We start from the raw sequence: 13,990 nt of genomic DNA, 5'->3' as shown, positions 1-13,990 counted from the left end.
GCCTGTGGGAGTTCTTCATATTTACTGATTTATTCATCTTTGGCCTCTTGGAGTTAGTTTGCAGATATTTCCCCCTAGTCTGTTAGAAAATCGTCTTTTATCCATGAGCTAAATTTTCGTTTTGTTGCAGTTTATCAATCTTACATGTATTTATTTGTATGGATGGACTCTTATCTCTTGTTTAGAGAAATCCTTGCCTGCCCTTGAGGTCGTATGGATATTCTATGTCTTCTGAAAAATCTCTGTAATTTTTTTTTTAGGGCCACACCCACAGCAAAAGAAAGTTCCCAGGCTAGGGGTCGAATCGGAGCTACAGCTGCTGGCCTACACCACAGCTCACAGCAGTGCTGGATCCTTAACCCACTGAGCGATGCCAGGGATTGAAGCCACAACCTCATGGATACTAGTGAGATTTGTTTCTGCTGTTCCACAATGGGAACTCCTCTGAAGAATTTTTTTTTTCAGAGTCCTTGGCCCCACCCCCTTTTGAAGTGATGTTGGTGGAGGATGCAGGAGACCCGGCTGAGCTGTGAGGTTTGGGCAGCCCCATGTAGGATGACCTGTAAGATGCCACAGGCCAGTCCTAAGAGGCAGGCAGGGAGGCTCAGGAGGTCGCCCCCACCCCCACCCCCCAATGTAGCTGCTTCCCCAAGTCCTTCCCACATGCCCGTCACCCTCCTGGTACCTCAGTACCCAGCACAGCTGAGTGCCATCCCCAGGTGCCAGGCAGAGTTGGGTTCCTTTCCACAGCTCCCTCCGGCCCCCTCTGCCCGGAGTGCCCACAGCCAGCGTGTGGAGCAGCCCAGGGAGGGCCAGGTGGTGAAGGCCTTTGCTAAGATGCTGCCCAAGATGTCACCCCAGCTGGCACCCTGTTGATGTCTCCCAAGGATGCCCGATGCCCTTCTTCTGAGTCCGAGGAAACCGCCTCATTTCTCCCTAACTGCCCCCACAGCTTCTGAAGAGCCAGTGGCTGCTCCTCCCTCTCGGAGCTGTCCTGTCGCCCTGGTGGCGGTTGCCTTTTAGTTTTCTTATGAAATCTCTCACGGGGCTTTGATGTCTCAATTGCATTTCTGAAAGTTGTTCCGCTTTGGGGTTTTGTCCTTCCTTTTGTGTGCCTTGTGGTGGAGGTGGCAGGCTCTTCTTTCCCCCTGAAGCCCCTAAGCCCCAACCCCCCCGCCCCAGGCAACGAGGGGAGTTGCCCACTGACACCAGCGCCAGGGCTGTGCCCGCCCTCCCGGGTCACACCCTCAGATGTACCTCTTCTGTGAACGCAGCCAGCGGCGGGGACGAGCTTGCCCGGGGCTGGGGTGGGAGGCGGGGAGCCAGAGAAAGGGGAAAAAAGGAGAGAAAGAGCAGAGGTACCGCTTCTGTGCAGGCGGGAAAAGAAGAGCCTGCCGGGGGTGGGGCAGCAAGAGAAGGGGAAAAAAGGAAAGAAAAAGCATCCTTTCTTCGTTTAGTTTTCGCCTTTTAAAGAGTCTCATTGGGGAACATGTTTTAAGTATTAAGTAAGGCAAATAAACTCCGCCTACCACAAAGAAAAAGTGCCTAAGACAGAGCTTGAGGACTGCCACTTCCGCTACAACAGAGACTAGAGACGTCTTCCATCTGAAACTAGAAATTCTGGATAAAGTCATGTTTAGCAATGTTTTTAAATACTTGGCTGAACTCTTGGGAAAGGGAGGCAGTTTCTTGCCCTCGGTTGTGAGAACGTGCAGTCCAGCGAGTTGAGCCTGCCTGGTGCCGGTGTTCGCCCTGGGGTGTCTGTGCTGCCCAGGGGTCATGTGCTGGGGAGAAAAGTCGGAAACAGGCCTGTCACCACTGAGAGCATGGACGGGAAGACATCCTGTGAAGCCAGGCTCCGGGGGAGGGGCCGGGATTCTGCTCAGAGAGGGTTAAACGGGGCGGGGGGGGGGGCGGGCAGAGCAGAAATGTACGTGTCATCCCTCAGATCTAAATGAAAAGTAAACATGGAAGTGGGGGGGAAACCCTGGCAGATACCTGAGCCCAGCTCCTCACACGTGCCCGGGGCTGGAATTGTTCCCTCCATGCTCTCTTTTCCCACCTCCCCACCACCCAGAACATGAAGCCAGGTACCAGGTCACAGAACGCTGTGGGGGCAGTGCAAGTGTCCCACAGCTGGAGTGTCATGATGCACAGCTGTACCTCCCCTAAAACGCAAACCGTGCACTTCAGATGGGTGCATTTTATAGTATATAAATTAAACCTCAGTAAACCTGTTTAAGGAATTCTGTTGTAGCTCAGGGGGTTAAGGATCCGGCCTTGTCACTGCCATGGCTCTGGTTATAGCTGTGGTGTGGGTTCGATCCCTGGCCTGGGAACTTCTGCATGCCTTGGGTGCAGCCAAAAGCAACCTAAATAAATAAATAAACCTGTTTAAAAAACAAACAATCCAACCCACCATTCTTCTAATCAGAGATGTCTTTTAATGTTTTAGTATATTTCTCTGGGTTATATCTCTTTGTAGGGATACTTTTTTTTATTTTCTTCCTTTTATTTTTTATTTTATTTTATGTATTTATTTACTTATCTGTCTTTTTGCCTCTTCTAGAGCCACTCCTGCGGCGTATGGAGGTTCCCAGGCTAGGGGTCTAATCAGAACTGTAGCTGCCAGCCTACACCAGAGCCACAGCAACACCAGATCCAAGTCACATCTGCAACCTACACCACGGCTCACGGGAACGCCAGATCCTTAACCCATTGATCGAGGCCAGGGATCAAACCTTCAACCTCATGGTTCCTAGTCAGATTCATTTCCACTGTGCCACAACGGGAACTCCCTGCCTTTTTGTTGTTGTTGTTGAAATATATTTCGGGTTTGGGGTGGTTGTTTTTTTGGCCACACCCACGGCAGGTGGAAGCTCCCAGGCCAGGGGTCTAACCAGTGCCACGACAGCAACCCGAGCCACTGCACTGACAGCACTGGATCCTTAACCCACTGCACCACAAAAGAACTCTGGAATACTCAAAAAAATATATGTATATAATAACCGTATTAATAAGGTTTTTATCCTCTTGTCCTCTTAAAATTGTAATGTCTTTCCCAATGTCATTGCATTTATTTGCAAATAAGATTTTTCACTTGAGTTTTAATATGTACTTTAAAAGTACATATTGAACATCTTCTCATTTTAAAATAATTTCAAGCAATACAATGGTATAGAGGGCAAAAATTAAAGTTCTATTGCTATTACACACATACACACTCACGCACTCCCACCCCCAGTTCTCACTTCCCTCCTCATAGGTGACCACAGTTCACAGTTTGGTTAAACACAATTTTTAAATGGGTATATAATTTTCCATTGGATGGAGGGGAAAAAAATCATACTCAAATGGTTCCTATCTGGGGGCATTTAGGGTGTTTCCTGGTTCAGCTGTTTCTTTTAAAATATTTGGGAGAGAATTTCATTGGAGGGAACTCAAGGCCAACTGTAGATTTAGCGGTCCTGTGTCACTCTAGTGATTTCAAAGCTATCAAGGACAGGCCCTAAATTGGACGTCAAATCTGGGAATCACTTCCAATTAAAAGAAGGGACCAAGCATAAGCCGAGGACCCCATGCTTAATGCTTTACCTGCCTGTTGTCATTTAAGGCATCAAGCATCTCTAGGTAGGGGACGTTCTTCCCACTTTACAGATGGGGAACCGTGGATTGGAGGGGCCAGGTGCTTGCCCAATCGCACACCGTCTAGTGTAGAGCTCGCCTCGGAGGTGTCAGACACCAGGCTGGCGCCTTGGTGATTCTGTAACCGAGCCAGGGACTCTTCCTCTCCTGTCTCCACTTAATTTAGGCAAAACCCGTCTCAAGTGTAAACCACCAGCACCTGCAGAGAAGGGCCGAACTGTTACTGGGATTCTCGGTGTGCTGGGTGTTTCTTTAGCTGCAGTCGCAGTGCCTGATATGCAGTTAACATCATACTGATGCTTTATGTACTTCGTACACGTTAGTTCTCACAAACGGTGCTTTGAGGGGGCTGGATACGATCCCCATTTTTCAGACGAGGCATCTGAAGCCCAGAGAGGTAGAGCAATTGCCCAGCCGGACTGGGGAGGGACCCCTACCCAAGTGTGTGTATGGGACTCCCAACCTGGGCTCCCACACAGGGCTGTGCTGCCCAGCAGGCCTCGAGTCGGCCCGAGTGTCTCCATCAGGCTGGGCGCAGACGGCGCCTCACTGCTCTCTCTGTCCCCTTCCTCCCAGACAACAGCGACCTGATCGCCTGCACGGTGATCACCAAGGACGGCGGCATGCTCCAGCGGTTCCTGGCTGTCGACATTTACCAGATGAGTCTGGTGGAGCCCGACGTGTCCCGGCTGGGCTGGGGAGTGGTCAAGTTTGCCGGCCTTCTGCAGGTACGATGGCCAAAAACTCCGGGAACCCTTCTTCTCGGTTGGCTGTACAAACACTCACGAATGTATCATCTTTACAGTCAATCCCTGGTGACACAAGTGCTACATGGACCGATTATCATCGAAAAAAGTTGAAAGACCTCCCAGATAAGGACCACGTCCCCCGACCCAAACCCAGGTCTTCCTCTCCTTCTCCACGGTCAGATGCATGTGGAGATATCAGCACATGTACAGTTGAAAAAAAATGGTACAGGAGTTCCCGTCGTGGCGCAGTGGTTAAAGAATCCGACTAGGAACCATGAGGTTGCGGGTTCGGTCCCTGCCCTTGCTCAGTGGGTGAAGGATCCGGCGTTGCCGTGAGCTGTGGTATAGGTCGCAGATGCGGCTTGGATCCTGCGTTGCTGTGGCTGTGGTGTAGGCTGGTGGCTACAGCTCCAATTAGACCCCTAGCCTGGGAACCTCCTTATGCCGTGGGAACGGCCCTAGAAAAGGCAAAAAGACCAAAAAAAAAAAATGGTACACACATACTTGAGAAGGGGTGTATGCGTGTGTATTTTTTTTATACTGTCTCACTGAATATATTCTAAACTTTGCTTTTTTCATGCAGTGAATGTTTTGGTTCATATACGTAGACTTACTGGTATTCTTTTCTTTTCTTTTTTTTTTTTTGGCTGTATTCCCTATGTCATACACTATATCCTTATGGTTCATTTATTTTATTTTATTTTATTTTACTTATTTGTCGTTTTTAGGGCCACACCTGCAGCATATGGAGGTTCCCAGGCTAGGGGTCGAATCGGAGCTGTAGCCGCCAGCCTACACCACAGCTGCAGCAACACCAGATCTGAGCTGTGTCTTCGACCTACACCACAGCTCACGGCAACACCGGATCCTTATCCCACTGAGCGGGGCCGGGGACTGAACCTGTGTCCTCATTGATACTAGTCATGTTTGTTTCCACTGAGCCACGATGGGAGCTCCTTTACTGGTTTTCTTTGCGCTGCTGCTTGACCACACCAAGGCAGAGTCAGCCAGTGACCTATGGCTGTGTCCACCTTTACAAATGGTGCTGCCGGGAACAGAATTGTCCTTACTTCCTAGTGCACTTGGGCCAGGGTTTCCCTGGGCAGATACCAAGAAGTTGGGGTGTGCCTATTTCCCCTCTTAAATTCCTCTCCTAAATGGTTATTGCCGCTGGTGATATATGGAAGTTCCAGGGTCCCCTGCCTCTCCAGCAGGCCCAGGCCCCCCAGTGCAGGACGTCAAGCTGGAGCTTGGCTTTGTTTTCCCTTTCTCTCTCTCTCCCTCTCTTTCTTTCTTTCAAGTTTTTTTTAATTGAAATGTAGTTGATTTACAATGTTATATTAATTTCTACTATACAGCAAAGTGACTCAGCTACATATACATATTCTTTTTGTTGTTGTTGTTGTTGTTGTTGTTGCTATTTCTTTGGCATATGGAGGTTCCCAGGCTAGGGGTGTAATCGGAGCTGTAGCCACTAGCCTACACCAGAGCCGCAGCAACACGGGATCCGAGCCGCGTCTGCAGCCTACACCACAGCTCACGGCAATGCCGGATCGTTAACCCACTGAGCAAGGGCAGGGACCGAACCCGCAACCTCATGGTTCCTAGTCGGATTCGTTAACCACTGCGCCACGACGGGAACTCCCATATTCTTTTTCATATTCTTTTCCATTATGTTTGATCAGAGCTTGGATTTTCTTTCTTTCTTTCTTTTTCTTTTTTTGGCTTTTTAGGGCCTCACTTGTGACATACGGAAGTTCCCGGGCTAGGGGTCAAATCAGAGCTATAGCTGCCAGCCTACACCACAGCCACAGCAACGCGGGATCCAAGCTGTGCCTGTGACCTGCACCACAGCTTAAGACCACACCGGATTGTTAACCCACTGAGCGGGGCCAGGGATCGAACCTGTTGTCCTCATGGATATTAGTCCAGTTCATAACACACTGAGCCACAATGGAAACTCCCAGATTTTCTTTTTTTTTCTTTTTCTTTTTTTTAGGGCCATACCTGTGGCATATGGAGGTTCCCAGGCTAGGGGCCTACGCCCCAGTCACAGCAACATTAGATCTGAGCCGTGTCTGCGACCTACACCACAGCTCAGGGCGACGCTGGATCCTTAACCCACTGAGCGAGGCTAGGGATTGAACCCGTAACCTCATAGTTCCCAGTTGGATTCAGTTCCACTGTGCCACAACGGGAACTCCCAGATTTTCTTAATGTTTGTCAGAATGATGGGTGACTAAGTGCCAGCTCATTGATCGAATGAAACATGGAATCAGACCAACTGCAAAACAGCCTTCCAGCTCACACCCTCCACTAGACCCTCAGGCCCCAAATGTCCAGCAGACTTCTCCAGGTTTAACCTGCCCTGTGCCGAGTCCACTTCCTTGCTGGGTGGTCCTGGTTGCTGAGCCATCCACCCCTCCAGGATGACCCACTGCCTAAGAGGACCACACACATGTCTGAAGATGCTATTGCAACTGTTTCCCAGCTGCCTCTTTTTTAAGATCTTTCCATTTAAAAAATGTCTTTTATAGAAGGTGGTGTGAGAGCTACTATCTGAGGAATCTCATTTAAAAAAAAAGACTTCCACCTAAGAGAGTGTCCATTAGGTGACTTAGTGCTTCTTATTTATCTAGGCTTATGATCAATTTTCTTTAGAATTTAGCATCAGGAAAGTGTTTTTCTCCCTCAAAGGATTAACACATATCGTCCATCAGACAATGAAAGCCACATAAACCTTTTCTTTTGGTCGTCTTCCAGTAGCTACTATTCGTCAGCCCGTTACTGTGTGCCAATCTCTGCATTTTAAAAGTGTAATACCTTTAAAAGGGGGGGGGGAGTTCCCTGGTGGCTCAGTGGGTTAAGGACCTGGTGTTGTCACTGCTGAGGCTCGGGTTCAGTCCCTGGCCCAGGAACTTCCCCATGCTTCAGGCGCAGCCAAAATGACTGTTAAATTAAATGTGTTAAGTTAAAAAAAAAATCAAAGTGTAATATCTCATCTAATCCCCACTGCAACATTTCAGTGGCAGGGTTATTTCCAAAGAGCCTGTGCCAGGCAGAATGCCTTCGAACAGTAACTGTATTATGAGCCTTTAGCGCTCCCCTCCTCCTCTAGGGTTTCTGACTTTCATGTCTTGTCTCCTGTCTGGTGCTTTTATCTCAAACCTTAGTGGGAAGCAAATCCTTTTTTGGGGGAGGGTACACCCGTGACATATGGAGATTCCCAGGCTAGGGGTCAAATCAGAGCTACAGTTGCCAGCCTACACCACAGCCACCGCAACGCAGGATCCAAGGCACATCTGCGACTAATACCACAGCTCACGGCAATGCCAGAGCCTTAACCCGCTGAGCGAGGCCAGGGATCGAACCTGCAACCTCATGGTTCCTAGTGGGATTTGTTTCCGCTGTGCCACGATGGGAACTCCAGGAAGCAAATTCTTTACACAGACTGCATTCTGAAGTTTTACATTGATTTGTCCTTATGATACTTGCTATCATGAGCTCTCCTCTCCCTTTCAAGTGTAACTTTCTTTAAACATCTGCCGCGTGGCCCTCCCCAGTCCCTTTCTCAGAGTTAGCTTTTTCACTTTGGGACTGGGATTCTCCAGAGACATAGAGCTGGGAGCCGGCGAGGCCCCCTTCTTAGGAGAAGCAAGGCAGGACCAGATGGAAGGTCATGCCGGAAGAACTAGGAACCTGGGTTTGTCATATCCAGTTTCTCGGAAGCAAGGATTGTTGGAGTTTGACTCTTGGGTTCCCCGGGGGCCCTTGGAAGGGGCTAGTGTCCCTCGTGTTCACCAGCTGGTTCAAGCCTCGGGGGGACGGGACCAGCCCCCGCAGCCAGCCTCAGCCCCTGGAGCTCTCTGCGCCCCCAACTCCATCTCTTCCCACCGGCCCTGGCCTGCTTTGTGCCCATCCTTGGGGGGCTGATCGTCCCCTTCAGAGCAAGAGCAAACTTCAGTCTCGGGGACCTCTTTCTGGATGGGATGTGGACCCACAGCTCCCTACCCGCCCCCCCCACCCCAGCAGCCTAACAGCACCCTTTCTTCGGCCTCCTCCCCCGGCAGGACATGCAGGTGACTGGCGTGGAGGACGACAGCCGCGCCCTGAACATCACCATCCACAAGCCCGCGTCCAGCCCCCACTCCAAGCCCTTCCCCATCCTCCAGGCCACCTTCATCTTCTCGGACCACATCCGCTGCATCATCGCCAAGCAGCGCCTGGCCAAGGGCCGCATCCAGGCGAGGCGCATGAAGATGCAGAGGATAGCTGGTGAGTGGTGGCCCCGGCGGAGTGCCCTCTGCCACAGGCTGGCAGCATGGTTCTCACGGTGGCCTCGAGAGCCCTCTAGAAAAGGACACATGTGGTTCAGGAATCAGTTGTCTTTAGGGGAGAGAATGGTGATTCCTAGCTGGAGCGTCTCGAGGGCTACTTGGAAGAGGAGGGCCTCCCTGGCAGGCAGAGGCCGTGAGCAGGCAGCTCTCGGGCTGGGACAGAGCCGCCAGTGTGCACGCGGAAATTCTCTAGCTTACCTTTACAGAGTGCTTGGCATTCCTCTGCCACCTCTCAGCCTTCAAAACAGCCCTCGAGATGAGTAGGGCCTGTTCTGCCTATTTTATAGAAGAGCAAACTGAGGCTCAGGGGCTCGCCCAGAGCCACACAGGCAGCCGGCTGGCCCAAGTCCTCTCTCTAAAGCCCAGCCCTTCCTCCTCTCCGTCCCCGGCTCTCATGAGGGGCAGCCCTGCTGCCACTTTACCTTTCCTGAGGATCGTGGTGAATCTGGGAGGAGCCCCACGCCACCCCGCGTGAAGGAGGCCCCCGCTTCCTTGGCAGTGAAGGCGCAGAGACGAGGGCACTCCCTTGCTCAGAGCAGATGCCACAGCGCCCTCCTCGGGAGAGCTGTGCCGTCAGCTCCCGCAGTCACGCCAGCCTTCCTTGAGAAGCCAGTGCCTTTCGGTTCGAGCACCGGTGGCCATCCTGGTGTGGTCACTGGGAGGCCTTCCAGCCCACTGGGGAGGAGGGGAGCTTTCTTCGCGGGTCAACTAAAAATAGACCCTCGGAGGGCAGGGTTCTGGACGTTGCAGATTCGGTTCTTTCCGGCCCAGGCCCTGGCGATTTGCGCAGCCTGCGTCCCATGGAGTCTGCATCTTATTTCTTGCTTGGCCTCCAAAATCATTACAGAAGCATTTTGTAGTGTGCAAAGTGACTTAAATCATTCAGTCCTTTCTTTTAAGATTTATTTTCAGAGAGTTTTTTTTTTTTTTTTTTAATGTAAAGCCATTTCTCACAGCTGACATGAAGGCTAAATATTTCATTTGAAAATTGAGAATTATGCCGTAAAGTGGCTGTTAGAACTAACGCCTTGGGTATTTCTTAAATTGATTTTAAAAAGCCCCTCCAAATTGCTGCACCACGTGATTTGTGTGTGGACGGGAAGACAGCAGCTGTGACAGATACACACTCATAAACGCACACGTGTGTGGACGTCCTCTCTCACACGTTCTTCCCCACACGTGGAGATAAGTGAACTTTGATGGCAGAGTTGGCCTCCTTTGCTTTGGGGTCTGAAACTACCCAAGACGCTTGGCAAAGGCCTCTTGTGTGTGGCAGCTGAGAATCCAAGGCAAAGATGGGCCTGGCCCTCAGCTCTGACCCCCTCGCGAGGCGCCGTTTGTGTTTGGAGCCTCGGGCGCAGCCCTGGTGTCACGCTGGCTTCCCCAAGGAAAACTCAAGGCCGCTGGTGCAAGGCCACTGGCTGCCTGCTTGGCATCACCCAAGGGATGTGTCTGATGGGACCACAGCCATACCATCCACATGTCTTCACCTGCACTCCCACCCCGCGTGCTGAGCATGAATCGCGGGTTTGTTTGAACACAGCCCTCCTGGACCTCCCGATCCAGCCGACCACTGAGGTCCTGGGGTTTGGTCTCGGCTCCTCCTCCAGCCAGCACCTGCCTTTCCGCTTCTACGACCAGTGCCGCCGGGGCAGCAGCGACCCCACCGTACAGCGCTCCGTGTTCGCCTCCGTGGACAAGGTGCCAGGTAAGCAGGCCCACCCTGCGCCACCTCCTGTCCCCTCCAAGGAGCGGGAGAGGCAGGCTTCTGGGGCTTCCTCGGTCTGGAGCCTGTGTACGCGTCCCTTTCCCTCTCAGGAATCCAGTCGGTAGGAAGCAGCGATTTCATAGAACTTATCAAAGTTCAGCTCAAGATTAAACACAAGCCCCAGAAGGAAATCTTGGCTTTCTCTTTGGTGTTCTACTGCCTGGGTTTGTTTTCCAGGGATTTGTTGAGGATGTGGAAAAACTCCTCAGAATGAAGACGAAAAAGTTTCTTGGAAATTTCTTGGCAATACTTAGATGATTCATAATGGTGGTGGGAGTCATTGCTTCTCCGTAGAGCATGACTGAGAAGAGCTCGTGTGTGTGTGTGTGTGTGTGTGTGTGTGTGTGTGTGTGTGTGTGTGATTCATAATGGTGGTGGGAGTCATTGCTTCTCCGTAGAGCATGACTGGGAAGAGCTCGTGTGTGTGTGTGTGTGTGTGTGTGTGTGTGTGTGTGTGGTTCAAAGAAGGGAGACTGTGTGTGTGTGTGTGTGGTTCAAAGAAGGGAGACTTCCGAAGATGGTCCTGCTGCCCCTCTCTTCTTTCTGGGAGCGTCTCCTCCCACCCTCACCGAGAGGCATCTCTGACTTTCCTCCCCCCCTCTCCATAGAGCAGCACAGAAAGTTCAAGGACACCTGGCAGGACTCCAAGTCCCGCTTTTGCAGAAGGGCACGCGGGCGGGCTCCCCCTTCCTGTTCTGACACGTCTGCTTTAGGCACATCCACATGCACCCTGATCCCTCGAAAGAGAACCTTGCTCTTCAGTTACAAAACTTCAGAAAATGAGCCAAGCTGTCCCCTGCAGTTTCAGCCCTCCATGGTCAGGGCTTCAAACTTCCACTGCAAATGTTGCGAAATGTTTTCAAAAGCAGTTACCCGTCTAAGAACAAAATGCAGTCAAAAGAACCTGACTCAAATCAGGGTCCCTCTTTCCCCTCCACCCCGTGATTCATTCTCATCCTTAGATTTGGTGAATTCATTTTTGAACTATAGTATATACCATAAGCATATGATTTTTAAAAATCCCAGGAGTGGGAGTTCCTGTTGTGGCCCAGCGGAGACAAATCTGACCGTTATCCATGAGGACACAGGTTCGATCCCTGACTTTGCTAAGTGGGTTCAGGATCTGACATTGCTGTGAGCTGTGGCATAGGTCGCAGACACGGCTCAGATCTGGCATTGCTGTGGCTGTGGCATAGGCCAGCGGCTACAGCTCCAATTCGACCCCTAGCCTGGGAACCTCCCTATGCCAAGGGTGCAGCCCTAAAAAGGGAAAAAAAAAAAAAAAGAAAAATCCAAAGAGGACCTGACACCATGAAACATAAGACTGCTTGGCCCCAGAAGTGACCATTGTTAACAGTTTTGCGTGTCCTTCCAGAAACGTTTGGCTCATCTCTCTTGCACCCAGGGTGGGTTGTATGTCACTCCATGTCTTGCTGTTTTCACTTATTGACAAGGCGGTGTTATCTGTACGCCCATGTAAGTTGAGAATGCTTGTTTATTGCTGTGAGGTGTTTTGGTGCATGGACGGACCAAAAACATCTGTGTAGCGTTTCATAGTGATGGACATTTGAGTCCTGCCCAGTGGTTTGCTCCATCCATTGTCACCGAGAACGTCTTCGTAAGTGTGCACATCTCACGTGACTCTGGAGGAAATTCCCAGCGGGGGACCTGCCATGTTGAAGGGGAGGCCTTCCCCGCCCGTGTCTGCAGCCCTGGCCCGCTCCCTGGGAAAGCGTCCGCCGCCGCAGCCCGCGGCTCTTCCGTTAAGTCCAGTCTCAGGCTACCAGACTGACCGCAGCCCCCCCCCTTCCGCCTCCAGCTGTGAGAGGGGAGACGATTCTGCCGCCGCCGGGGAGCCTGGAGAGGGTTCTTTGTTAAACACGCTCCAGGTTGCTTCATGGTCCGTAGAGATGGTTAAATAGCAAACGGTTAAATAGTAAGTGAAAGGACGACCGTTTGTCTCAATTAACTGAGTACGAACTGGTCTGGTAAGAGACCATGTCTTTCTTCCTCTCTTTCCTTTTCTTTCTTTTCTTTTTAACGCACAGTTGTGATTTTGTTATAACATTTCTATAAGCGCTGCTTTATAGTTTTATTTATTTTTTTTATTAGTCAGTGAATGTTTCACACCCGTAGTTGTACAGTGATCATCACAATCCAGTGTCACAGGATTTCCATCCCACGACCCAAGCACATCCCCCCACCCCCCATATAATTTTTTTAATTGAAACAAATTGACACATAAGGTTATATTGATTAAGAAATCATTTCTTGGAGTTCCCATCATGGCTCAGCGATAACGAGCCTGACTAGCATGCATGGGGACATGGGTTCAGTCCCTGGTCTTGCTTGGTGGGTTAAGGATCCAGCATTGCCATGAGCTGTGGTGTAGGTCGCAGATGAGGCTTGGATCCTGCGTTGCTGTGGCTGTGGCGTAAGCCGGCAGCTGCAGCTCTGATTCAACCCCTAGCCTGGGAACCTCCATATGCCGCGGGTGTGGCCATTTTAAAAAAAGGGGGGGGGGGCAAAAAAAAATCATTTCGTTAGGATCATCAGTGCTTCTTTGAGCTCGAGAACTAATGGGTTAAGGAGAAAAACCTGGTCCTTATTTCTGCTCCCTCATCTTTGGCACAAGGCAAGTGTAAATTAATAAATTGAGCCAAATGTCGCATTCTTCAGCATCTACATAATCCTGTCTGTTTGCAGAAGGCTTCACCATGACTGGCCTCTCCCACCCTGCCCAGGCTCCAGGGAGCAGTGAGGTTTCCTGTGCTGGGCTGTCGCCCTGCCTGCCGTGGCCTAGCCCTGCCTGGCAGGTGGCTGGGCACTGCCGGAATGCCCAGAGTCCTCCTGCTGGTCCCAGGGTCAATGTATGTGAGGGTGGGCCACTAGGGATGGTGGCAAGTCAAAGGCAGCGTCTGAAAGCAGCTGTCTCGCCCCTGCCAGCCCCTGGAAGCGCCGCTCAAGCGTAGGGGGCTGTGGGGACATTCCACGGGTGTGCCGCCCCCGGAGATGGCTCTGAGCCCTTGGGTAGAGAGGCCTCACTGCCCTCCTGCCCTTGCCTGCGCCAGAGATGCAGAGATGTGACCTAAAGAACCGTTGCGCCTTAGCCTGACTCAGAGAGGGAGGGGAGCCCCGGCGCCACTGTCAGCACCTGCTGTCTCAGTACCTGGCCCCACAGCCGCCCAGCGTCTTGCAGTCCTCCTTCATTCTTCCCTTCCCTCTCCCACACCCACCGCCTGCTCCTCCTTTTTCCTTTTTTCGCCCTTGAGGCCGTGGCAGCAGCTGCCACAGTATTCCCCGGCTTCCGGCCTCGTCCCCTTCCCTCCATGCGGCCAGAGGGATCTTCCTAGAATGGAAATCGTATCACACCATGCCCCTGCCTACAAGCCCCCTGTGGCTCCCTGGTGCCCTTAGAACAAAAGCTAGACATCTCCCTGACCTTGTGTGATCGTGAGATGCGCCCGTGCTGACCTATCTGTTGCAGCTCC

General features: G+C 51.5%; 1 protein-coding gene across 7 annotated transcripts in view; it reads left to right on the top strand.

Annotated features, from left to right (window-relative positions):
* Positions 1-13,990, top strand: part of CLEC16A (C-type lectin domain containing 16A) — a 221,225-nt gene that overhangs the window by 159,419 nt on the left and 47,816 nt on the right. For all 7 annotated transcript variants that reach the window (XM_047780499.1, XM_047780497.1, XM_047780498.1 and 4 more), the window contains 3 exons: positions 4,222-4,373; positions 8,465-8,669; positions 10,275-10,439. In XM_047780499.1, coding sequence (XP_047636455.1) covers positions 4,222-4,373; positions 8,465-8,669; positions 10,275-10,439 — 522 coding nt within the window. The remainder of the gene's footprint in view (positions 1-4,221; positions 4,374-8,464; positions 8,670-10,274; positions 10,440-13,990) is intronic.

Source organism: Phacochoerus africanus, chromosome 5, assembly GCF_016906955.1.
Source record: "Phacochoerus africanus isolate WHEZ1 chromosome 5, ROS_Pafr_v1, whole genome shotgun sequence".
Taxonomy (NCBI): domain Eukaryota; kingdom Metazoa; phylum Chordata; class Mammalia; order Artiodactyla; family Suidae; genus Phacochoerus; species Phacochoerus africanus.
Note: the sequence above shows the minus strand (reverse complement) of the source record. Positions and strands in the feature narration are given on the sequence as shown.